Here is a 27416-nt window from a genome sequence, read left to right as displayed (position 1 = left end):
TGCATTTCCCACAAATGTTGAAGACAACAGGAGCTATTTGTACTTATTTATGTAAATGAAGTCAATCCCAGTTTAATTCTTACTAGATATCTGTGTGTAAAGATGTTAGCTTGTTCTATTGCATGCAAAACACATTTAGAATTTACTAAATTTGATGTTTTAAATGGAGATGAGATTCTAGTGACAGATGTAGATGTATTAACAGGTAATAAGTGGAGTAACATTAGGTTATGTGTAGCACTGTGTACAGTGTTGGCAGAAAGAAGCATTTAAACTGCATAATTCTGTTGTATGAAGAAGTGGCTCCAAAGTTTTTTTTTGAGATTCATCCTTGGACTGATTGAAATGAGGTGCATAACTCCTTGGCAGTGAACTGAGGTGTTTGATCTACCCCAACATGTAGTGTCTTGTCAGATTTGTGGTTTGCTGATTGTTCCCTGGATTTGTGTATGGTGCATGTTAGTGCCTATACCATTTTTTCAGACTTTGCCTGATTTCTGCATTTATTTTCTGTATAGAACTATAAGCTGATATTCCCTGTACTTTCTAATAAAAATATTTGCTTATAATATTTAAGTGCAACTAAAGTGTGAGAGATAACGTGAGCTCATATCACTATTCAGTTGATCATGATAAACCTTAATCTTAAGCATTCATTGGGTTATTTTTTAATTCTGCTTTAATAGAGTTGCAAAACTTCGTGATGACCTGATGGCTCTGCGGACCGAGTGCTCTTCCGTGTACAGCAAGGGGCACGTTCTGACCACGGAGCAGACAAAGCTGATGATATCAGGAATAACAGAAAGCTTAAACTCAGGATTTACAACAAACCTAACGCCTGAATTAAATGCTGCAATGACACAAGGTTTAACACCTACTTTGACTTCTTCCACTTTGACATCTGGCCTCTCATCAGGTCTGAGCTCCAGACTGACGCCGACCGTGACTCCCACCTACCCGTCAGGCATCCCGCCGCGGCTAGTTCAGAGCTACGTGACGGGGGTCGACAGCGGGACTCTGCAAACACTCAAACTGATGCAAATCAGAAAACCTCTCATGAAATCGGCTTTCGTGGATCAGAATCTGACAGAAGAGGAGGTGAACATGAAGTTTGTCCAGGACCTATTAAGCTGGGTGGAAGAAATGCAGGTAGCAATTTTTGCAGAAACAGTCCATTTTTAATGATTTACTTTTTATAGATCATGGCTAATCTTTTCTTCCTGTTTGTAAGGTTCAACTTGATCGAGCAGAATGGGGTTCAGATTTGCCAAGTGTTGAAAGCCATTTAGAAAATCACAAAAATGTCCACAAAGCTATTGAGGAATTTGAATCCAGCCTTAAAGAAGCTAAAATCAGTGAGGTACTGCACCATGTTCTGTATTTCTTTGATTGCTTTCTTACTGGGTGACCCATAAAATAGTGTTGAATTTTAGAACTGTGTTTAGATTTCACAGTCTTACTTTTATTTCTAATCTCTACATGACTTGTGATGAAATCAGAAGATCTAATGGTTTAACATATCTAACCTTTTTATTGTCTTTTGATCTCATATACCAAATACAGATCCAAATGACTGCCCCTCTTAAACTCAGTTATGCAGAAAAACTGCACAAACTGGAGAGTCAGTATTCAAAACTCTTGGTAAGTTAACCATGTTCAGCTTTTCAGTGTGCATAATTTCTGATAAGGGATGAGCTTTGAATTCTGATTATTTTAAATATTTTTCTTTTCTTTTTAATAAAGAACACATCAAGAAATCAGGAAAGGCATCTAGATACTCTTCACAATTTTGTGTCTCGTGCTACTAGAGAGTTGATATGGCTGAATGAAAAAGAAGAGGAAGAGGTTGCATATGACTGGAGTGAAAGAAACCCCAATATAACAAGAAAAAAGGAATATCATGCAGTATGTATTGCTAATATAATCCAGAGGGAATTATTAAATGATCTTTATTAATTAGATAGAGTTCTACAACTTTTTTTTTTTGTCTGAAATAGGAATTAATGAGAGAACTTGATGAAAAAGAAGAAGTTATTAAATCAGTACAAGAAATAGCTGAGCAATTGCTTCTTGAAAACCACCCAGCCAGGCTAACCATTGAGGTAAGTTAGTAAAACCAGCACCAAAACAGGAAAAGTTTTGGGATTTAAGAGAGCTGAATTTTGGGGGAAAAGGGGGGAAAGAAGGCAAATTTTGAGAAAATTAAACAAGACTCTAAATAAAAGGGGCCTTCTAAAATTTCCTCTTCAGCATCTCTGTTGTATTTATCTTCTGGTTTCCAAAAAATAAAACCACTTTTTAAAAGTTATGGTTACACCTTGGATTGCTTAGATGAAATCTCCTGGAAGTCCAAAATTAATTGGTCTGTAGAGATGTTTCTGGTCATGCAACTCCTAGAGTTGTTGATACAAATTGCATTGACAGACTGAGGGCACAGAACAGTCCTTATGTAGTTTCTTTCCTGTTGGATTGAAAGAAATTTCAGTAAGAGCCTTTGTCATCACTTAGCACATGTGCAGGTTCCTAATATGATTTAGGGTTGGTTTCATAACTCACTTGTCAGTGAATTATGAAACTTGTTTGGATGGTGGAAATCTGACCAGTTGATATGATTTACTTGAGGCTTGAATCTAGTTCTATGTTATATATGTAAACAATTTACAGAAAAATTTATTGTAGCTGTTGTAGGGTCATAACAGGTTTTCAAAGGAGAATGTAAAACACTTTTCCTTGTAGACCTTCAAGGAAAGAGTAGATACAGACAGTGAGTGGTCAAGACTGAAACAATAAAAAGCTGATTTATTATACAAGAATAAAAAAAGTCAGAGAATACATTTTTACTGTTCTTCAGCTCTGCTAGTTTACATTTGCAAAAATGGGAAACATGAAGAAAACCCCTCCTTTCCTTCCTTCTCAGGATATCTACTTGGAATAATAAATCACTTTTTTTTGTAATGTGGGCAATTCTGTTCTTTAAAAGTCTGAACTGTTCTAATGGGCTCTTGCTGGTGTAGTGTGAAACCAGGCTGGGGATGCCTGTTATGAAACCAGGCCATCGCAGTCACCGTGACTGTGCAGGTTATGCTGTCTCCAATGATGCTATACTGGGATATTTATAAAAATACCCTTTAAAAAATCATCCTTTTCTGCAGAACAATATATGCATTAATGCATCCGTTTGGAATTCCTGGAAGACAATGGAAAAGCTGTTTTGGACGGGGGGTGAGAGGAGTCCGAACCCCGGGATTGGGGGGATTTCCCAAGGGCAGGAGCGCCCCCTGCTGGCGAGGCGCGCGCGGCTCCTCGGGCGACCCAAACTGGGATCTCGGCCCGGGCTGGGGTGGGATCTCAGCTGGGTGTGCAGAGCTCCTGCGATTTCCCGATCTCAGCTGGGTGTGCAGAGCTCCTGCGATTTACCGATCTCAGCTGGGTGTGCAGAGCTCCTGCCATTTACCGATCTCAGCTGGGTGTGCAGAGCTCCTGGGATTTACCGATCTCAGCTGGGTGTGCAGAGCTCCTGCCATTTACCGATCTCAGCTGGGTGTGCAGAGCTCCTGCGATTTACCGATCTCAGCTGGGTGTGCAGGGCTCCTGCGATTTACCTATCTCAGCTGGGTGTGCAGGGCTCCTGCGATTTACCGATCTCAGCTGGGTGTGCAGAGCTCCTGCCATTTACCGATCTCAGCTGGGTGTGCAGAGCTCCTGGGATTTACCGATCTCAGCTGGGTGTGCAGAGCTCCTGCGATTTACCGATCTCAGCTGGGTGTGCAGTGCTCCTGCCATTTACCGATCTCAGCTGGGTGTGCAGGGCTCCTGCGATTTCCCGATCTCAGCTGGGTGTGCAGTGCTCCTGCAGTTTACCAGTTGTATCCAGGAAAGGCTCCAGCTGTTTTGATTGAGTAAATAGGCACACAGAATTGTAGATGAGCCTAGACCGGAGGAATCTCTCGGGAGCTGAGCTCCCAGCAGGAGCTGGAGTACTAGCAGGGATTTGTTTGGCCAAATTCTGACCAGGTCACAGGATAATGATTTCATAGTCCCTCTGGGCAAGTTTTGTTGTGTTTGACTATGCTGTGACAGAGTTTCTTTCTCACATCTAATTGGAATTTTCTTGCTTCAGCTTAGTTTTCCAGGGTGGGGTGGTCAGGTTTTAGTTGTTTGTGTTTCTTGCATTACTTTTGTGTTTCCTAAATTCTGCAAAGGTACGGAAGTTTTAGTTTTCATTTCCATTTGTAAAATATATCTCCCTTCTTTAAAGGCCTATAGAGCTGCAATGCAGACACAATGGAGCTGGATTCTGCAGCTCTGCCACTGTGTTGAACAACATTTGAGAGAAAATGCTGCATATTTTGAGGTAAGAAAGTAAATCAAACAGAATATGAAATAATATAAGTTCTATTCATAGTCAAAAAGTTCCACCAAAAGCTCTAGTTGTTCTCTCACAGTAACTCTGGAATTGACATTTGCCTTGTACTATCACTAGATGATAAGCCACGCTCCCACGGTGTTGCCACAACTCAGTTTCTTCACTACAGTTATGTCTGTTCACAGCAGATGAAAATCTGGCCTGAGATTTTTTCAATGCTGCAGCTGCAAAGTAGAGACTCTGAGAATGAAACCTTGTTCTCTCCCTGTTGTGCACAATGGGAGAGCATATTCTAGATGGTTATTCCAGGACTACTCAAAGCAAAATGGAATATGCAGCATTAATAATAAACAGAGCAGAGAACACCCTGAGAGCAGAAACATCCCATGAAACACCTGTCTGACTATCTCATTGTCACCCATTCACATACTCAGCAAATGATTAAGTTACTTGCATGAACATGGTAGACAGAGGAGTTTTTTTGTTAGTTTTGTTTGTTTTTAAATCTACTAATTTAAAACATTCAAATTATAAGGATGAATCCATAGTGTCTTCTGGGTTGTGTGATTGAAGAGAAAGGGAGGTGATGAAGGGGTGAGATGCCTTTGGACTGAGAAAGATGAGATCCAAAGTTAGGAATGGGACACTGGAGAAGAAAAAGCAATTTGAGCTCCTTGTGACAAGGGGAAGAAACTGGAATTCTGGATTTAAAAAAGGGGCTTAAGGGAGAGAATGGGATTTTCCTTCCCAATTGTGCTTAACCAGGACCCTTGTTTGGGTGTGCAGATACCCTTGCACAACTGCCAGGTGTGGCGGTACATTTCCCTTCCTGAACAAAATGTTTGCCCCAGCTGTGCTGCTTGGATTTTGCAGCTAGTTTCTATAGTTTATATGCTTCATCTGTGCTTTCTATATGAAAGTAATTCCATGGAAAGCAAGATTGGCTTAATACATTTTTTTCATTGCAGGAATGGCCATTAACTGTAGGTTCAATAATTGCCGAATTAATTTTGCATGTAGCTCATACCAAGAATAACTGGTGTTAGCAGTGTGTGCCTTTTCAAAGAGTACATTTAGACATGAGATCATGAGTAGCTGAGTGAGGTGCAGTGGTCACTTCAAGTGATGAGAAAAGGTTGTTTTAAAAGACAGCACTTGAAAACCTCAGTGTAGCTGATTCTGCATTTTTTAGTTTGTTTAAAAATAACCCAGATAATTATTTTATCCTAGTTTTTCAGCGATGCCAAAGAAGCCATGGAATATTTGAAGAATTTAAAAGATACCATATACCGAAAATACAGCTGTGATAGATCAAGCAGTCTTCATAGGCTGGAAGACCTTGTCCAGGAGTCTATGGTAAGATCTTTAGCTGGAGCCTAGTAGCAGGAGCTACAATGAAACAAGAAATGTGTAGGCTATGGTGGGATATAAAACGTGTTAAGATTATTCATTTAAAGTAAAGGAAAAATGCTGATTTTTTTTCAGAATTTATAAATAAATGACTATTTTTCATAACTTTAAAATACAATTTTATTTGTTTGTATTTACAATACCACATATATGAGGACTGTGGCCTCAGAAAGATACTTTGTTTTTGTAAAGTGTGTTACTTTTCAGAAACACTGTAGGAGTCAGGGGGAAAAAAAAACATAACAGGATCAAAGAGGCAGTACTGTATTCTGGACTTCTCTGATGATGTATTCTTTTCTTAACTGTTCTAGGAAGAAAAAGAACAACTCTTGCAGTATAAGAGCACAGTAGCAGGCCTTGTGGGAAGAGCAAAGGCAATAATTCAGCTGAAGCCAAGGAACCCTGACTGTGTACTCAAAACATCCATTCCAATTAAAGCCATCTGTGACTATAGACAAATTGAGGTTAGAAACTAAAATTTCATCAAACCAATTACAGATGTAAGAATTCAGCTAAAGTTTCATTAATTACCGTGTTCCTGGAGAAAGCTGGGCTGTGAATTTCTTCCACCCTAGTAAACAAGAGCAAATCCTTTGGTTGGAACATTGGTTTTGTTGTTCTGTTGCTTATTTGTTGACAGCATTTGTAGAAGTGCTTTGTACAATTATTTTGTAATGCTTGGCTCATCAAATGATTCTGCTTTTCTGTTAATACTAGATAACTATTTACAAAGATGATGAGTGTGTATTAGCAAACAACTCCCATCGTGCTAAATGGAAAGTCATTAGCCCTAGTGGTAATGAGGCCATGGTTCCATCTGTATGCTTTACAGTTCCTCCACCAAACAAAGAAGCAATAGATACAGCCAACAGGTAGGGACAAAGTAAAGCTACCTATTTTCTGTTAACATCCACTTACATGAAACTTGGGTTAAAATAATATCTCACAGTTTTTTGGTGGATTTATTTTTGTTGTTGTTGTTTTTGGGGTTTTGTTTTTGGTTTTTTTTCCCCCTGTTTTCATGTGTTACCCTGATCTGAAGTTGGAGTTTTTTTGTTTCAGGATTGAACAGCAATTTCAGAATGTTCTGGCCCTTTGGCATGAGTCACATGTAAACATGAAGAGTGTGGTGTCCTGGCATTACCTGACAAATGAAATTGAAGTTGTTCGAGCTGGCAATGTTGCCTCAGTAAGTGTTATGACTAGGAAGGGCTCTCAACCATTTACTAGGAAGTCACAGGATGACTTTGTGTGAGAGCACAAACTGTTGCAAGAAGTATTTGCAATACTGAAAATGACACTTTCCTACCTAATTTATCACTGTTACTGTTGGAAAGAGGAACCTGAGATAGTTCTTGAGGTGTCCCTACTTGTCCTTGCTATTGTTTGTTTGCTGCATGGTGTTAGATGGGAGAAATGAAGTCTGATGTAGGGTTAGCTTAACAGAGGCCTTTCCTGATGTCAAAGATTGAAAAGGATTTTATGTTATTCCTTAGCTGTCAAGTGGACTCCAGCTAAGGAACAGAGAGCTTTCAGAACCTCAATTCTTTGACTTTACCATCTTAGTAATTTATCAGTATTGCTTTTTGATAAAAAAGCATCACAGCAACTGTGTGAGAGATGCACCATTGCTGACTGTGCTTTGGGTCTGTAATCTGTTGCAGATAAAGACAATGCTGCCAGGTGAGCATCAGCAGGTTCTAAGCAATTTACAGTCCCGCTTTGATGATTTTGTGGAAGACAGCCAGGAGTCCAAAATCTTTACAAGCTCTGATACAGCACAGCTGGAAAGGGAAGTTAATGTTTGCAAGCAATACTATCAAGAGCTTCTGAAGTCTGCAGAAAGAGGTAAAACTTAGCTTAGAAATGTAGAAAAATGTCCTTATGAGAGAGATTTTGTCCTTCATGTTGAGATCTATTTTATCATGATGATATTATTTCTGCCTGTGTTCTTTTGAAAAGAGTAATTTAACAATGTGTGCAATTCCATTGTATAGAAGATCTTAATTTTTTTAAACTTTGTATATATTAAGCTATGCAAAAATATTGATGTGTTACATAATATACAGAATGCTACAAGAAATTTTACACCTAAGAATTTATTATGTGCTTTACAGCTCCCTGCTTAGTCCTGTGTTCCTTGTTTTTGAATGCTGGAAAAACAGCTTGATTACTTTGAGTTCGTGACAGAATTAGAACATTTTTCACCCTGTTAAGGCAAGGAATATGTCCTAGCTACTTTCCTAGCTCCACAGGATGCCTGTAGTTACTGCTGTCTTAACTCTAATTAACACTGTATTAATACAGTGAGAACAGAAAGCTTAGAATAGCTCTTCTGATTTACTGTTGAGTAGATGATGACTTAAAGAAATACAGTAGTGCAAAGCTGATTACTTCATTAGCAAAGTTCACTCAACTTCAGGAAAGATGTGGTGCCCTGTGCATCTGAAAGAGGATTCATGTCCCTGCTACCACTGATTAAAAGAATCAGTCACTGAATTTAGCAACGTCACCATAGAGTAATGCTGGTGAAGAATGATCACAGATTGTTATCTTTCATGTGTGAGGAGATGATTTAATAAAAACAAAATTTAATAGTTCCTAAGATTTGCCTTATAACCAGAATTTTGATGGAAACTTGGTGGCATTTTGGCCAGTCACGAAAACACCTGTAGAGCAATGACTTTTTATAAAGTGTGAGAAGTTATGGTGAAAATGACATGATGACTTTGATGGCTAACATATGCCTTAATTCTCTCAACAGAGGAGCAGGAAGAATCTATTTATAATCTGTACATCTCTGAAGTCAGAAATATCAGACTACGACTGGAGAGTTGTGAGGAGCGGTTAATACGGCAGATCCGGACGCCGATGGAGAGGGATGATGTACATGAAAATGTGCTTAGGATTTCAGAGCAAGAGGTGAGCCTTTGAGAAAGCCTGTTTTGCTTAGATAAAGTTTTATTTAAAAAACAAATATGTCCTGGTTTTTGAGTGTAAGCCAGGAAGGTTTGCAGTGTACCTTGAAAAGAGGAGTCAAATATTTAGCTTTGTATGTGTAATGTGAAGCTAAATAAATCATATGTGTAATAGGGAAACTAATGGAGGTACCATTGATCAGCATCCTTTTGCTCACAATAAGATGTTTGTGAGCAAAAATATGCTGATCAATGGTATCTCCATTAGTTTCCCTATTACACATACATTTCTCTTCAGTTTTTCCCAACGGTGTCATCATCAAAGAAGTAAAGGAGGGCAGACCTGTACTCATAGTGATTTGTAAAGTATCTATCAGGTTGATTAAGGATGAAAGCACTATCAATCACCTTTCATTTTACAGAAACTGAAGAAAGAACTGGATCGACTCAAGGACGACTTGGGAGTCATCACAGATAAATGTGAAGAGTTTTTCAGTCAAGCTGCTGGTTCACCTTCAGTCCCTACTCTGCGCTCTGAGCTCAATGTTGTTATACAAAACATGAACCAAGTTTACTCCATGTCTTCCATTTTCATAGATAAGTATGTACTCGACTGTCTTCCATCACACATGTTTTAGTTTATAGTTTTCTCTTAAATTGAAACAATTAGTATGAATAATACTGATCAAGGAAAAGGGAGTTAACATTTTAACATTGTATAAAGGGGTGCCCTGTGACAAGAAAAGGCTGAAAAACATGAATGTGTTGAGTGTTTGCATTGATTTTTGTGATTTTATGGTTTTATTTAATTTATTATTTTTTTATGATTTTTTTATGGTTCAGTTAACAGGGGGTCTGTTTTTCAGATTAAAAACCATCAATTTGGTGCTGACGAACACCCAAACAGCAGAATCATTAGTAAAACACTATGAAACTAAGTTGTGTGAAGAAGAGGCAGTAACAGCTGACAAAAACAATATTGAAAATTTGATGGGTACATTAAAGGTAAGAGCTGGCTGGTGTCTTTTCATGGGCAAATAAAAAAACAAGACAAAAGCTATCTGTCTTTTAACACCTGATTCCCTTATGCTTCACTCTATAGGGTGTCAAACATTGGCTTGTGTATTTAGTTTTAGGTGGTATTCGGATTGGCATTTCAAAAAAAAATGGCTACTTTGGAGCATTAGGATTTGGATAGGTTGAAAGCATGTTCCTGCTGTTACAAAATGCATTAAAGTATCTGAACTTGCAAAAGTGGCACTTGTAAATGCTGCAGTAAGATTTTCTTTGCTCTTCAGAAGGTAGCACATACTTACAAATTTACTTAACATGTATTTATGTTTTGTAAATTTGACCACAATAACATTCTTGCTGCTGCTTCAGTGTTCTAATCAGGGTTTCTTAGAAGCTTGGCAGATATCTTTGAGAAATTGAAAGATTGAAGTTCAGCTTTTTTTTTGCTGTCTATAACTCATTTTGATATGACAAATTATGAATAATGCTTTTTTGTTAGATAAAATGGCATCTGCCTAATAATTTTTTTGAAAGCTATAATTTCTAAGATGAGTGTGTTCATTTGATCTCTGTGTTTTGATCTATGTGTTGTGGGGATTGCTGTTACTTAGAATTGTTTTGCAGTTTATTGCTTCAGACCCATTCTAGTGCCACTTGAGTATTTGAGCAAGCAGAATAAAATATTAATTGAAATATTTTCATTTATTCATTTATACAGCATATTCGTGTAAAATACTAATTTATAAAATAGTGTCATAATTTAGGAGTTATTTACAACTTTTTTTATCACCTACTAGCAATGGAGATCTGAGGTAGATGAGAAAAGACAAACATTCCATGCCTTAGAGGATGAACTGCAGAAGGCAAAGATGATCAGTGATCAGATGTTTAAAATGCACAAGGAACGTGATCTTGACTTTGACTGGCATAAAGAAAAAGTTGATCAGTTGGCTGAGAGGTGGCAAAATGTTCATTCTCAAATTGAAAATAGGTTTGTATGACTTTTTATTATATTCTGTTCATGTTTTAGACTGTTTTTTAAAATTTATTCCTGAGGAAAAACAATCAGAAATGAATGTTAAAACAGGTCTGAATAGTTTTCTAACTGTTTTTGGAATGTGCTGGGATGAAGATCTTTATTGTGCTGTTGACAACCTTGCCTTACTTTTCCACTGGAAATGCCTGTGGCTGTTAAGCTCCAAAAGATGAACAAGATACAGAAACTTACTACTTACTGATACACAGTGGAGATAAATTGTCATTTTTCTTTTAAAAAAACTGAAACCTGCAGAAATGGCTGGCAGGCCTCTGGAAATACCATCTGTTTCTCTACATAATTAGTTCTGATGGGCTAAATTGGTGAGCTGATTCATCAGTTATGATTGGATTAATGTTGATTTGCTTTTAGTTACTCAAGTGTTAAGTCTGGAAGTTCTTAGCTTCCATGGACATCTGTGATAATTTGTGGTGCAATAACTTTTTGGTGAAGTGCCTTTTATTTTTTTCTTAATATCCAGTAGAGATTGTGCTTTGATTTCAGCCCTTTACTGTCAAGTTGATACTGAAAAATGTTGCTCAAGTGCACCTGCCTATGCAGATGGGCAGATACAGCAGAACACACCTGCCTGTATTTCTGAAGATGTCCATACATGAAATTCCTGGAAATGCTTTTTTCTTCAGTCTCTACAGTCCTGTTTCCTGTATGTAAAGGAAGCAGAACTGTAGAGGCTGAAGGGAAAAATATTGGGGAAGTGTTGAGGAATTCTGTCCTGTGCAGTCTGAACTTATTTCCTTTGAAATGTACTTTAGTTTGTCATTATAGATAGCCTGAAAAAGAACATTGAAGATGGTGCTGTTGATGTAAAAGTCACACAACAACCTGTCACATTCTTGTCCTCCTTTTCTGAGGAGTGAATATACATTCAGGTGCAATATTGAAGTTATTCACTTGTAATTAAGTAGTTTAGTTGTGTCTGTTTAACATTGCTGGAAGTTAGAAAGAAGATGGGAAAAAGGTCACTCATTAAAAGTGAGACTAAAGTTCCACCTTTGATTTTTCTAAACTAGCTAAAGTTCCACCTCTGATTTTTCTAAACTAGCTAAAGTTCCACCTCTGATTTTTCATCAGTTGTTAGTGTGACATAATTTAAATTATTAAACAGTGGTTTTATGAGGTACTGAAGTGTTCTTATTTCTTCAAGAGAGTAAGCATGAACCACATGCTCTCCTGCCAGGACTGTATCCTGAACAGAATATGCTGAAAAATGACTGCTAATACATAGTGACTTCTGGTGTAAACAGGACAGATTGTGGTAACTGCAGTACAGTTTTAAACAAGCTGCCTTCTGTAAATATTATCTCTGCTTCTTCCTACGAGCTTGACACTGATAATCATTATACAAAACCTATGTACAAATATTAGCTGCAGTTGTCATGATCCTTTCTCTTTTTCATGGTTATTAGCTTTAAAACATGATTAAGTATGAAACCTGAGCAAAAAAAATTCCTTTGCTTGCTCTTTTTAAATCTCCTTTTGGCATCTTAAGAACAGCACTACAGCAATTCAAAGTATTCGTTCCACGTTGAACTGTAAAAGGTTGTATATTTCTGTTTATTCTGCAGTGTTGAGTGGTCATATTTATATGATCTTTTAAGTAGAATCATAGAATATCCTGAGTTAGAAGGAACCCACAAGGATCATCGAGTCTTATTCCTGGCTCTGCACAGAGCAACCACCAAAATCACACCATGATAGCAAGTAACAGTTTAGGATCATGAAAGAAAAACTGTCAGTATCTCCCTCAGTATGGAAATTACTTTAAAGAAATACACAGACCTCTCTTTTTAGGTCAAAACCATGATTTAAAATTAGATTTATATGTTCAATTACTTTTGCACATTAGATTATTTACAGTCTGCAGTTTTAGTGTAACTCCTGCTGTTTTGTGGGAAGCATGGAGAGTATGGTGAACCACTACTTGACTCCAGCATGGCACTCTCCTTCTTGATTCATAGGCCACATTTTAAATACTCTCACTTCTTGTAACAGAGCTGATTGCTGTAGCAGAGCCCTCCCTCTTTCCTGGGGTTTCCAGTGCTCCTGGAGCTTCAAGCAGTTGAACACTCTAATGAGGGATATATAGAGTTTCTTGCATAGTAGGATCTCTCCTGGACGTCCTTTATGACAAATGGAAAGAGTTCCTCAAGCTGGGAAGCCCTAGTGTTTGAGAAGTGAATTTGCTGTTTAATTAGTGTTACACCAGATTTTATGCTGTGAACTGTAACAGAGCTAAGGCATTTGAAGCCTTTAAAGCTGTATTTGCCTTAGTGTTGTATTTTTTGTCTTTAATAATAATCTTCTCCCCTTTGATTTATCTTATAAAATAAAATCAGGTTGCGTGACTTAGAAGGTATTAATAAATCTCTGAAGTATTATAAAGATACTTACAATTCTTTGGACACTTGGATTCAACAAGTGGAAGATACTCAGCGAAAGATTCAAGAAATACATCCTGAAAATAGCAAAGCATTGGCTAAGCAGTTGAACCAACACAAGGTATGAAAGGGATGTCATTGTGGCAAACCACTGTGGTAAGCACTGACCAAAGAATTAAAATATCAGTGATCTCAATATTGTTTATTAATATGAATGGCTTATACCCATCAGCCCTTACTGTAAAGCTCCAAGTAATCAGGATTTTATGATTTTGTGTTTCTGGTGCAGCCATGAATATATCACCCAGTGACAATTGTCACTGTCGTATAGACCAAATTGTTTGGTCCTCCAGTGTGCAAGAGCATCAAAACCTTAAAACTTCTGGACTTGCCTTACTACATAATTCCATATTCAGTGCTGTTTTTTTTATTTATGGATGTAGAAATATTTTCATGGAAGCAGAGCTAAACTCAACATGTGTCTCCTGCAAGAAGGAAATACAGTATAAATAGGATAATAAATTATATGCATGTAATGATTTTGTTCCTGATTTTATTTTAAGTTCATTCACCAACTATTAACCTGGCAGCTTTTTCACTACTTCTGTACTGTAAATCTGATTAAGCTGAGGACATAATTGTCCTCAGCTTGAGCATAATTACTTGTACACATATGGATAGGAGCATATTAGATAAAGTTGATGTTAATGAGCCATCTATTTATGTTAGATAATGTTAGATAAAGTAGAAATGTTAATTATAATGGTAATAAAGTAACTTTTTAAGATTAAAATGTACATTCATAATTTACAGATGCTGGTTTCTGAGATTGAAATGAAACAAAGCAAAATAGATGAATGCCAGAAATACTCAGAACAATACTCAGCTGCTGTGAAGGTAACAATAACATTACACTTACAGTCCTATCTTTTAGTGTCAGTATCATGTATAATGCCAATGATTTTGTGTATTTTCTCTTGTACAGGACTATGAGTTGCAGACCATGACCTACAGAGCTATGGTTGACTCCCAACAAAAATCTCCAGTAAAGCGACGAAGAATTCAAAGCTCATCAGACTTCATTATTCAAGAGGTAAATGAGTTTCTTATGACAGGAAAATGTGAGTCTTTGCTTAAAGCAGAGTAAACACAAGAATCAAGTTTTGGATTTAATAATTATTAAATACGGTAATCCAAAAAAGACTGGGTTTTTTCTCTATACATACATGGTATAACAAATATTCTCTTGTTCCTTATGCTGCAATTTGGTAGCAAGACAGCAAAATGCAGCTGATTAAAAGAAGTCATCCAAATGATAAAAAGCTGTATGAGAACTGTGCCTCAGTAAAACTGTTTAGAACTACCTCTAGACTGGATCTTGATCACAGTAAACAAGAAGTTCATCTTGACCATAGTAAAACCTACTGGATCTGGATGCTTTGATAGATTCTAAGGCAAATCAGCCTCATTTGGGTGAGAAAGGTAAATCTGTCTCCCTGCTACCTCTTAGAGAGAGGAACAGTGACAAGCATGGCTTCTCCCTCTTGAAACCTTTTCTTACAGGGGGAAGAATGAAGTGACTGCAAAGTCAAAACATTGTCTTCTGTTTCTTCTTCTTATGGATCTGCTCATAGATCCTTAGGATATATTTGTTCAAGTGCACCTTGTTGACAGCATTGAATTTTGGAATCAAAATTAGAACTTTGGATTCCACAGTCATGATTTTGAAATCAAAATCAGGATAGGTTCTAGAGCAGTGTCTGTCACTTCTTTCAAGCTTAATGAGAGCATTTACTTCTATGACACTTACCCTTCCTCTTTGTTTCTCTACAGTTCATGGATCTACGGACTCGGTACACTGCCTTAGTGACCTTGATGACCCAATACATTAAGTTTGCAGGTGATTCCTTGAAAAGACTGGAAGAGGAAGAGGTAGGTCATTCTCTGGCAGCCAACCAAGCAAAAAGAACATCTAGGCAAACAAAGAGCAACATACCTGTTGGAATAATTCACAAAGTTACCAGCAGACATGGAAAACTAAAACTCCTTATGTAGTGCACGTTGAACAGGAATGTAGCAGTGTTAGCAGTGTTATCATTCAGATAAGCAAAATCCTCTACCATCTATACATTCTACCAGTTCTTCCACCTAGAATGATCATATGATTTGCTGCATTCTGATGGGGATGTAGTTAAAATTTAAATACTAATACTTTCAATTTTAATACCCTAGGGCTTGATCTTTTGGATGAAAGCAGACATTAAGAAGGCAAATTCACTGTGTATACCCTATGTATACATATTTTTAATATTCCATAGTATGGATTAGTCCAATTAATTGACAAGTTCTTTCAACAGGGAGATGAGATACCTTCTTAATTAATTTCTGAAGTTAGTTTGATCTGTTTAGGTTTTTTTTTCCTCCTTCCTTTCTACTGTATTGATTCCTTGGGGTCAGACAGCATTTTATTTATGCTTAGTGTTGGATCTTACTAGCAATAGTATGTTACTGACATTAGGCAGAGGAATTATTCAAAATACATTTTTGCTGCAGAGCAAACCTTCCAAATAATTGAGAAAGAAAATAATAACCAACCCTCTAAATTTTTCACTTTCTTCTGAAAACTGGCTCTCAGAAAGAGATTATTTAGTAGTTCTTAAGGACTACATTGTTTTTTTATAAATTGGATAAATTTGCAGAATACTACCATATGGGTATAAATGTTATTGTTAAAGAAAAAAACAGTTCCTAAATGAATGTTATATAATTCTGGTGCTGGTTTTGTCTTTATTGGCTTTTCTTGCTATTGAATACCTGTGAACCAACACTAAAAACAGCATGTGTCTTTGGGCATCATCAAGTGGTGGAGCAAACTGGTGGAAATACATAATATTTATTGATAAGTAGCCATTGTAACTGAGGATTTAGTATGACTAGTAATGATAATGGCATCAAGGATAAAAATTCAGTCAAAGAACAAGGATCAAGAAATGTGTGAATGTCAATAGACTTCATGTTCTTCAAGAACAAGTGGAATCTTCCAAAATGTTTAGAGTTTGTCTGCTCTGTGTCTCCAGGGCTGCTCTTTTTTGAAATCAAGTATCCCCCATCTTCCTTCCTCCTCTGTCAGCCTTCTAAATTTTTGGTAGCTTCTTTGAAGATAACCTAAGCAGATTTCCAGTCTCAAAATAATATAATGGGGTTTCTTTCTCTTTAATCAGGATAGCAAATCAGAAAAAGAGTAATCATTTTCAAAAGAGGAATGAGGGTTTTTTTCTTCCAGGAAGAAAAATTCTTCACAGACCTCTGAAGTCTGTGATTCTTCCAAGATTTTCTTTTATGCCAGTCCTTCTTTCTAACTCTCAGTAATGGCATTAAGAAAAAAAATAATAACAGAAAAATAAGAAACTTTCCATCATATCACAGTTTAATCCATGTGCTGTCATGCTCAGAGTTTACCAGGAGAGAATCAACTCCAGCAACCTGTGAAGTCAGCTGAAGGCTTTCAACATTTGGGATGTAATGAAGATCTTGAATTGAGAGAAGAAAAGAAACCTAATGAAAGCATGATGGATGTGGAATATTTGCAAAATCAGAACTCTTCCAGTAAACCTGAATACTCAGAAAATAAACTGGAAATGAACAGAAGAAAATTAAATGTAGACAGATATGATAAAATCAAAACAGATAGAACATTTAAGCAACTTCTAAATGTCAGTGGTCAAGAAAACAGCATTAGTGGCAACAGAGACAGTAAGGTACATACAGGGCAGGAGAGTTTAATGGGCTTTGGCAATCAAAGTAAAGAAGAAAAAAATGGCAGAAAAGATTGTTTTGTTTCAACTGAAATCTGTGTGAGTGTGAACAATGATCCTGGTGAAATGTTAAAGGAGCAAATTGCTAATGGAGAGAGACAGAAAACAGAGGGGAAATCAAAGAAGTTGCCTAAAGTGGAAATGATACACAAAACCAAAGGAAAAAAAAATTCAAGAAGGGCAGGGAGTGATGTTTCAACAAAGGAAGAATGTGAGATGCAATCAGAAACTGATTTTGACCTAACAACAAAGAAAGCTGAAGTAACTCCAAAAACTGCAGAGCAGGCCCTGGGTGTCAGCCCTTACAAACAGCAACATTGTTCACAGAGAACTCATTTTCAATGTCAGCATAAAGAGCATTACTTTACAGAAAGCAAAAGCCATAATACTTTAAGATCTGAAGACAGAGAGTTTCAAGTGTATGATGAAAAAGGTGATTCTCTTTCACGTGCAACAGATGCAGCATCTTCAGAGAAGGTTGTGTCTTCTTTCAGAGAGCTGGCAGTGCACAATGGAAGTGAGAACACTAAGTTAAATTTGCAATCTATGAGTAATCCAGGTGTTTATTGTAGTGTTGAAAGGAATATTGACAAACTGCAGAAAGCATCTCTGGATAAAGATTACGTCCTAGTAGAAAATGAAATCCTAGAAAAATCAAATTTAAATTCAAATAAAGCCAAGAATAAAGAGCAAGAAATTTTGGCTCTTTCTTCAGGAAATATTTCAGAGAGTGACTGGGCAGCAAAAGTCTCTGAATCCTATCCATTAGATTTTCAAGTATCACCACTGCAGAATGATCAACATTTAGGTACAGAATTGTTAGGAAATGCTGGTGATTTAAATGAAAATTTAGGTCTCTCAGGAATTTTTTCAGGAGGAGAGGATTATTTTCCATTATTGGAACATGAACTAACAAAAAAGCTTTTAAGTCACCATGAAAAAGTAAGTGTGAAGAAAATACCACAGGGTAACACTTATGGTTTGGACAGCATAAATAGAAGTGGGAAGAAGCAGAGTGGAGAAGACAGGCTAGAACAGGGTCAGAAATGCAAAGATTTATTGCTAGTTTTAGAAGTAGACAGTAGAGATGAAGGTAACAGCACAAAGGTCCCTGGAAAAACCACTGAACTCCAGAAAATATTCAGTGAAAATGTAGGCATAAAAGCCTCATTTGAAAAACAAGAAAAGCAAAAAAAGAGAGAGAAACATAATGAAGAGAAAAGGAGCACAACTGTTGTTAAGGTACCAGAGTTTTTATGCAATGCAAATGAAAGAGTTAATCTAAGAATGATTCTAAATCAATGCAAATCAACATTTGAAGCACAAAATATGTCAAGGTCAAGTGATTTAAGGTTGATTGAGCATAATTTAAACAATGAATATGCTAATCATGTATTAATTACTGTACATTTTGAGATGCTTAAGATTTTTAAGTTCTTAGAAATTAATCTTTTTGTTTATTTTATGTTAATATATGCCATCCTTTTCTCCACCCAACTGATGCTCAGCATGTTGACTAAAAAAATGAAATCTAAGAAGATGCAATTTGTTACTGTACCTTTATTTTTAGGTCTTCTTTTTCAAGCATAATACATTAGATTTTGTGTTTATGTGAGTGTAAAAGATCTGATAACAAATCAATTTACATACTTTGTTCTATTGGGGGCTGTTCAAAATTATAATACAGGGAAATATGGAGAGGAACTGGAGAAGCTGCCTTTGCATTAGCCTTTTAAGAAAAGTCTCAGATATCATACAAAAAATCAAGTAAATCTGGTAAATTTAAAGTAACCCAATGGTTTGTTTGTTTGAAAATGTTGCTGTCGTTACCCTTCATGCCCTGTTTGTATGATCATAGGAATATAGGTGTGTTCTAACTTCATGTTAGCTCACATTTGGTAACTTAGCACCACAACAGTGCTAATGAAGACAAGGTATGTATAGTTTCAGCCATATTATTACTGGTGATTACACCCCTTGCTCAAAAGACTTGCTCTGGATCTGCCAATATATGGAGACTACCAGCCAACTGGTTTTCATTAGGATTTTCCTAATTACCCTGTTTACACTTGTGTGTCTGCACTGCAGAGCAGCTGTGCTCTTGCTGGTCCCCCAACTGGGTCAGTGGGGGCACTGGGACTGGGGAGCACACCGTGGAGCACAGATGTATGGGGGTTTGGATATTGCTCTTTCTGCAGCTGCTGCATCTTGGCTCTAAGATACTGTTTCTTTTCTTGGAGGGGTTTTCCAAACTCTTCTTGTGTCATTTGTGCTTGCAAGCTTAAATCTTTGTTCCAGCTCCTGCTGAACTGATTGAGAAATGGTAGGCCACTTTCTCTTTGGGAATTCTTGCACACTGTATTCAGGTCATTGTTTGCTCTGCCTATTTGTTTGGAGAGAAAGCCAAAGTGAGCTGTTTGGTGCTGCTTTCTGCTAAGAGGCATCTGACTGAAGTGAGAGGCTGCAGGATTTCTTCGCTTTGCCAAGGGTTTCATATTTGGCTAATGGTAACTTCCTGAAGCCTTCAGGAGAAGGTGATGGTGGTGGGAACTGCTCATCCTGCTTTCTGGACATACCATGTATGCATGAGTAAGTATTTTCCCTTCTGCTTTTCTAAGAGCCTAATACATTCCATATGCTGTATTACAAAAAATGCATTCCAACTTATCTTATTCTTTTACAGATTTTAAGGAGTAAGGAAGCATCCGCACGTCAGGCATATTCAGATCTAATGGCACAGCAAAATAGCACAGCTGATGAAAATAAAAAACTCATGGGAAAGGTAAAAACACTTGAGGAGATGTTGGAGAATATGAAGAAACAAAAAAGCCAAGTGGAACAGGAGCTCCCTAAAGTGAGAGAAGCTGCAGAAAAAGAGCGGAAGAAGCAGCAGAAGGAGATGGAAGAGATCTGTCTTCAGAAGACCAAGGCTGAGCAAGAGGCAAAGCAGTGTCGTATAGATCTAGAAAGCATTGAGAGAGAGAAAGCAGATGCAGAGCAGGAGTTGGAGTGTGTTAGGCAGTTCATTTTTCAGGCAGAGACACAAAGGGGTATACTGGAAGAAAACCTCCGTGCTTTTCGAAATCAAATAGAAGAAAGCACCTTTACCAGAAGAAACCTTGAAGACCTTCTAAGAAGAAAAGATACTAATCTTCATGATTTAGAGAAACAAAAAAAAACCTTGATGCAGGAACTGAAGAAAAAAACAGATGGGGAAGAGAAACTTATGAAGCTCATCAAGCAAATGGAACAAGATCTTGACTTTAAAGGGAACCTATCAGAAATAAAACTGCAAGAAAGAGAAACAACTGAATCCAGAAGGAAGATTGTTGAAGGCACATACTCTGTAACTAGAGAAACTTCCATGCCAACTTTCACAGCGGGGCAAGGCAGCCAATGTAGGATTGATTCTGAAATTACAAGCTTCCAGAAGAAACTAGAAGCCAAAAAAGTAGAAGAGCTTAAACAAAAGATAGATGAGTTGACCCTTGCTAACAAAAAAGCTGATAAAACTATTAAAGACCTGAAATATGAGCTGAATGAAATTGAACTTCAAAAATCATCGACAGAAGAAAAGTCTCGTTTATTAAAAGAAAAACTAGATAAAGTCAACAGTGAACTTAAATGCCTAAAAATTAAGTTGGAGGAAAAAGACCAAGTAGAGCAGGGATATTTGCAACAGTTGAAAGAACTGGACAGGCAGCTACAGAGAACCACAGGTAAAGCTGAAGAGGTCATGCAAGAAAATATGGAACTTAAAAAACTTAAGATGAACTATCAGGAAGACCTGAAGTCTCTTCAGCAAGAAAAGACACAGCTAAAAAGAGAAATAGAGGAATTAACCAGATCACAGACAAAAACTGAAATAACTATCAAACATTTAAATTCACAAATCAGTTCCCTTCAAAAAGAGAAGCTGGCAGCTGAACACAGAACACAGTCATGTAAAGGAGAAGCAAATAATCTTCAAGACCAATATAGGAAAATTAAAGAACAGTTGTTTCAAAAAACTAAAGTAGAGAAAGAAAACCAGCATGAAATTCAGATGCTGAAGAATGAATTAACCAAAAGCAATCAGGTGTCAGAAACATTGAAAAAACAGATAGAAGACCTTAATAAATGGAACACTGAAACAAAACTACTGATGAAGCAAATTCAATCTGAATCAGAGAAGATGGCTTTGGAAAAAGAAAATATTCAGAGGAAAAATGATGCTTTGAAAGCCCTAGCAGATGGTTTCAAAGAACAATTGCGTACAACAAATGAACAATTGCACAAACAAACAATAATTGAGCAAGAATTCATATGTAAAATCAAAAGCCTAGAAGTTGATCTTGCAAAAACAAAAGACTTAGCTAGTGACTATAAACAAAAATGTGATAAACAAAATGCGTCCACCCTTAGCATTGACCGGGAGGTTAAAAATTTAAATGCTCAGATGAATGCTCTAACTGTGGAAAAGAGAATGAGTGAGCAGAAGATGGCACTACAACAAGCTCATATACAAGAACTAAGTAGCAAATTAAAAAAATTGCAGGATGAACTCCATCAGAAGACTCTGGATGAACAGATGGCACGCAAGAAGATGATTCTATTTCAGGAAGAATCCATTAAGTTTAAACACTCTGCAGAGGAATTTAGGAAAAAAGTTGAAAAATTACTGGAATCCCATAGCATCACAGAGAAGGACATATCTGGTATAAAACTAGAATGTGTTGCTCTTCAGCAAGAAAAGCATATGGCTGAGGAAAACATCATGTTGTACAAGAGGCAAATGGAAGATCTGCAAGAAAGGCTCAAAAAATGTCACGAACAACTACAGCAAGGGAAGCAGGCTGAGATGGACTATCACCAGAAGTGCAGGAGACTCGAGGAAGAATTGGAAGTGCAGAAGCGCATGGTTGAGAGCTTGAAACAGAAGATGGATATGCAGGTCAGGGAGAGTGAACATAGATTTGTTTCATTTCAGAATGAAGTTCAGCAAAATAATAATCTCCAAGATTCTGGATTTAAATTGAGCTGTGAGAGAAGAGGAAATGATTTCAATTACCTGAATGAGACTGCAGCTAAAGAATTTGAACAGCTTCCTCCACGTACCTCACCTTTGTTAAGGCAGAAACAGGAAAGATCAGGTTTTAAATCCGATCAAATAGAAGAAAATACATTGTATGTGAGTGCTGATGACACAATACCAAGAGAGGTGCAGTTTCAGATGTCAAGCATAAACCAATCATTAGAAGATTCAAGTTCCCAGTCTTTTACGGAGTTTGTTTCGCAGACGAGTACACAGTTCCAGATAACTTTTGATAAAGCAAGCCAAATCTCTGGAACATCTGAAAGGGACACATTGAGGAACAGGAACCTACACAGTTCCAGACAAACCATTAGACATGGAGAAGACTCAAAACATGAATTAGGATTGGTAAAACTCCATCCCTTGGAGGTACACACTACATTTTGTGAGGGTTTGCCTTCCTAACGGTGCCTTTTACTAGTCCATTTGGTTGGCTGGTTTTGGTTATGCTTTATTACTATTACTATACTGTTTAGTATTTCTTATGTTCGTGTCTTGGTGAAGGGAACCCCTTCTGTCTTACTTAACCCAAAAAGCTTTATATTAGATCTTCCTACCAGGTTTGTTAATGTCTAAGAAAGATTATTTTAAAAATCTGTGTTGAAAATAGGAATTCACATACACTGTTGTATCTTTATTGGTCAAAGTAAGTTTTGATTAACAGCAGTAAGCTCATATAGTTACAAACAACAGTTACTGATGTTTAGTCTAGTCATATTCCTGTTATTAAATAAATATTTGAAATGGCAAATGCACTTCAAAACTCAAGCTATTTATATATCTCTGCTTGCCAATCCTAGTAGTGGTTCTCCTTTCTGACTTGCATTCAAATTCTTCCTTTGGTTTCTCTGGTGGTGGATTTAGGAGTGAATTATGTGTACAGCATAGTCTGCAGTTGTATTTCTCACTGTGTCAAAAACTTCCTATTTACAGATAGTGAAGAACAAGCACTATGACATGCATGTTGAAGTCACAACATTAAACCAAGAAAATGACAAGACTTTTGGTAATGAAGAGAGAATGTTTCAGGGATACAAAACTTCAGAAGGGTTTAGGAAAGAAGACTTTGCAAAGATGAGCTCTTTCTTAGGAGAAGAGGTTTTGAGGACTGTTGATGATGCTACTCAGCTGGAATATTTTACAGAGGAATATGATGCTATTAAATTTCAAGGTCTCCGACATGATGTAACTGCCAGGCAGTTGACTGAAGTTAAACTTTTAGACAGGCTCACTGTTGAGCAGCTCATTTCAGGGCAGAAAACTGTTGGTGAGGTTCAGAAAAGTCTTGAAAAATTTTTAACTAAACCTACAGCTATAGCTGGGCTGTACCTTGAATCCAGCAAAGAGATACTCTCTTTTGCTTTGGCAGCAAAGAGAAAAATAATGGGAAAAGCACTGGCCTTGGCATTTTTAGAGGCCCAGGCAGCTACTGGTTTCATTATTGATCCCACAACAGGTCAGAAATTCTCTGTTGATGATTCAGTTGTTAGAGGGCTTGCAGATAGTGAATTCAAGAGTAGACTGCTTGAGGCAGAGAAAGCTGTTCTGGGTTATTGCTGTTCTGGCAAAGTGCTGTCTGTATTTCAGGCTGTGGAAGCTCAACTTTTAGAAAGACAAAAAGGTAAAAATATCCTTGAGGCTCAAATTGCATGTGGGGGGGTTATTGATCCTGTAAGAAGTGTTCGTGTACCTCCAGAAGCTGCTGTGCAGCTTGGCTTGCTTAATAACACAATTTTAAAATTTTTGCATGAGCCTTCAAGTAATGCAAAATGTTTTCACAATCCAAATAACAGGAAAGCTATGTACTACTGTGATTTGCTGAAAATGAGTTTGTTCAGTGTAAGCAGTAAATGCTTTCTGCTTCCAGTTGGCGAAAGGAAAATAAGTAGCCCATCAGCAGAGAAAAGTCATAAAACTTCTGTAATAAATGTTGACACAGGAAGTGAAATGACTTCATATGAGGCTTATCAAAAAAATTATATTGATAAAGCTACATATCTTGAGCTTTCGAAACAGGAATTTGATTGGAAGGAGTCTACGTGTTTTGACTCTGATGGAAATTCTTTTCTTTTGCTTACTGATCTTAAAACGGGTGTACAGTTTAATATTGAGGAGACCTTAAATCAGGGTAGAATTGACAGAGCGTTAGTCAACAAATATAAGGAGGGCCTCATCACAGTTAATGAGTTTGGTGATATCTTAGTTAGCAGTTCACAGCCAAATAAAGATTTAAACAGTCCTATTGCAGGGTTCTGGCTTTCTGAAACCAATGAAAGAATTCCAGTCTTGAAAGCCTCACGCAAAAATTTGGTAGACAGAGTTACTGCCCTCCGATGTCTTGAAGCTCAGGTTAGTACAGGAGGTGTAATTGATCCCTTCACAGGGAAAAAGTACAGTGTTTCAGAGGCTTTGCAAAGGGAGTTAATTGATGATGGCTGTGCCAAGCAAATCCAGCAGTGTGAGCTGATCTTTACTGGGATCATTCATCCTGTAAGGAACGCTGTTATGTCAGCTGTTGAGGCTGTGCATTTAAGTGCCATAGACAAAGAAATGGGCATGCGCTGCCTGGAGTATCAGTACTTGACTGGTGGCTTGATAGATCCAAAGTCTCATTCCAGATTAACAATGGAAGATGCAATTAAGAATGGTATTATTGATGCTATCACAGCTACAAAGATGAAGAATGAAAAATTGCACATTAAAGTTTTAACATGCCCCAAAACTAAGAAGAAGATAACTTACAAAGAAGCTTTAGATAGAGCTGTTTTTGATTGCCACACTGGGCTGCGGTTGTTAGAAGCAGCTCAGCCCATGAAAACAGGAATTTCCAGTCTTTACTATGATTCATAGTGGACAAAAGATATTAATACTTCTTTTGGGCTCTGCTTTAAAACCTGTTAAAGTTAAGGAAAATATCTGTGACGGCCTTTATGGAAAATCATAAGTGGTGTTTTCTAGCAATAATTAGTTGCTGTAAAACTAATTGTTATGAACAACTAATTAGCATAAACCACTGGATCTGGAATTCGATATTACTTATTGCAAAACTGAAATTTATAGATAGGCAGATTCAATTTCAAAATGCAATCTATGTGTTCAATCTTTACCTCAAGGCCTTGTCTATCATTACTTTACATGTAGGTAGTGTAAATGAGAAATTATACTGAAGTTTTGAAGTTAATATTAGTTCAAAGTGGGTAGATTTAAGCGAGACAAGAATCATATTCTTACAATAAGGTTGAGAGGGATTGACCATTTTGTGAGTGAACACAGTGCAATATTTCATGTGACCTGTTACTTAAATTAAAATTACGAATCAGTCAGCAGATACCATTTGTTTTACAAGAGTGGCGATAAAATATACAACAAATACATAAATAAATAAATCTGCAGTGCAGTAAGCATACGTGCATCAGTACTTTTTTTCACACTGATATTTCATTAATTTTAAGGAGCTGCTTACACCAGAAAGTTGTATTTCTTGTCCTGAGTTTTTCTCTAATTTCATGTTATTTTTTTTCTTAGAATTGTCTTCTGCTCTAATAGGTAAATAAATTACAATTACACATCAAATTTTTTCATAAATTCATTGAAATAAAATCTTATGGTGTATGGAAGGGCTTGACGGTGTTTTCTCAGTACTGATAAGAGTCCACCTAACAGATTGTACTTATATGAAAAGGAGAATGTTTTCCTGTGCAGAAAAAGATTAAATGTCTCAGTATTTTACTTTTATTTTTTATTGTTTCTGTAGACATAAAAGCAATGTAATTGTAATTTGGTAATCCATGTGCATAATGTGCAAAATACTGTTATGCTATACTGGTTGTACATATCCTTACGTGAGGGTAATGCAAAGGCAGCAATTCAAAGATACTTTATATGCAAATGCTTTTGAGATTTTATCTGCTGAGTAATGGCTGGGAAGCTATGCTTTTTCTTGCTATCAATCATTTTATAATGATTGCATGTGTGTATGAATAAGCACATTTATCATAATTAATAATCACTTGAGGTATTCTTTTATTATTGTTTATAATTATGTGCCATTTTTGTTCCTACATCAAAGTGTCATAGTAACGCATGTGGTGGTAAATAAAAAAGAAATAATTTTATGTTTATGTGGTGATAATAATGGCATTGTGATAGAATTGTGTTTCTACAGACATTAATGTTACATATTTCAACAATTTACATTTACATGTTTCTTTACAATTTGTGGCATTCATCAGAAATCAATGGAAGAGGAAAAGAAGGAACATGTTGAGAAAGCTGGGGATTTACTGAAATGGGTGTCAAACCTCAGCAAGACACTCAGCAAAGAAGAAGGAGAAAAGGCTGAAAAGACAGATTTACCTAAGCAGCAGGTACACAGAAATCTTATAAATAAAACACCACTTCCTCTTTTTTGGTTTTTGCATGGATTAAAAGGCCAAAATAATCCATAAATACATTTTTCCCCCTACAAATTGCCATCCACATTTCCCTCAGGACATGATTTCACATTTGATTGTGAGTAGAGAGTTGGGTAAATAAACATCAATGTTTAGGGACACAAGCACAAGCACACTCAGGAGGAAACTCCCACTGCTTTTTCCAGACCTCATGTATGACACATTCTGACACTGTAAAATATCAGTTGAGAGAAACTGGACCCTGCACACCATATGTCAGCCTTTGTAGAGGGAGAATGCATCCTGTCAGGATGGCATTTTGGGCCAGGAAGGAGAAAGTTGGTAGGAGGGGCCTGAGGGCCAAGTTTCTATTTATTTGCTTTTGAAAAGTTAATCTGAGGGGTCTTCTTAAGAGATAGTCAAAACTGCTGTCCTAGGAAGTACAGCAGATGTTGACAGAGGCCTCTCTGTTATCACACTAGTCCAGATGCTGTTGGAGTGGCCCAACTTGATGCCTTGTATTTAACAGGACATTGTCACTATGTGCAGTTGTAACTCAGACCATAAATTTCCATCTCTGACGTTTCATGTCATTTCTAGGACCTTCTCTGCTGGGCTTGGCCCATGAAATAGCTCAGTTACACCTAGAAAGATTTCAGTAGGTAAAGGCTTACCGGCATACTGAGCAGCAGAGGGACAGAGCAGTGTCTTGTCCACATCCCTCAGTAAACTGCTGGGTGTGTCATGCAAACATGATTTTGGCCCTCTTGGCATCCTGTTCCTATGGTTTTATTTTGGTGATGCTTTCTGGTGCCAGAGCCACTGGACCAGCATGTTCATAAGTCCAGCTTGCTGTTGGAAAGGTTGGCAGTCCTGATGAACACTGTTCCAGCATGTAGCTTGTTCAGAGAGGACCAGTGCTAGCTCTGAGTTTGTCCTTATATCTACAGGAGGAAGTAAGCTTGCACTGATTTGAACATATTGATTGGT

At 37.2% G+C, this 27416-nt stretch overlaps 1 protein-coding gene across 8 annotated transcripts in view; it reads left to right on the top strand.

The window, feature by feature from the left end:
- DST (dystonin) overlaps positions 1–27416 on the top strand; it is a 294261-nt gene that overhangs the window by 153313 nt on the left and 113532 nt on the right. For all 8 annotated transcript variants that reach the window (XM_036379370.2, XM_036379365.2, XM_036379364.2 and 5 more), the window contains 20 exons: positions 687–1149; positions 1232–1360; positions 1564–1641; positions 1744–1905; positions 1998–2102; positions 4259–4354; positions 5597–5722; positions 6088–6240; positions 6494–6648; positions 6839–6965; positions 7441–7624; positions 8541–8698; positions 9117–9295; positions 9561–9699; positions 10506–10699; positions 13102–13264; positions 13957–14040; positions 14129–14236; positions 14977–15075; positions 26265–26399. In XM_036379370.2, the coding sequence (XP_036235263.1) occupies positions 687–1149; positions 1232–1360; positions 1564–1641; positions 1744–1905; positions 1998–2102; positions 4259–4354; positions 5597–5722; positions 6088–6240; positions 6494–6648; positions 6839–6965; positions 7441–7624; positions 8541–8698; positions 9117–9295; positions 9561–9699; positions 10506–10699; positions 13102–13264; positions 13957–14040; positions 14129–14236; positions 14977–15075; positions 26265–26399 (3037 nt within the window). The remainder of the gene's footprint in view (positions 1–686; positions 1150–1231; positions 1361–1563; positions 1642–1743; positions 1906–1997; positions 2103–4258; positions 4355–5596; positions 5723–6087; positions 6241–6493; positions 6649–6838; positions 6966–7440; positions 7625–8540; positions 8699–9116; positions 9296–9560; positions 9700–10505; positions 10700–13101; positions 13265–13956; positions 14041–14128; positions 14237–14976; positions 15076–26264; positions 26400–27416) is intronic.

Source organism: Molothrus ater, chromosome 3 (assembly GCF_012460135.2).
Source record: "Molothrus ater isolate BHLD 08-10-18 breed brown headed cowbird chromosome 3, BPBGC_Mater_1.1, whole genome shotgun sequence".
Lineage (NCBI taxonomy): Eukaryota > Metazoa > Chordata > Aves > Passeriformes > Icteridae > Molothrus > Molothrus ater.
The sequence above is the reverse complement of the archived record's forward strand: the minus strand, read 5'-3'. Positions and strand labels throughout refer to the sequence as shown.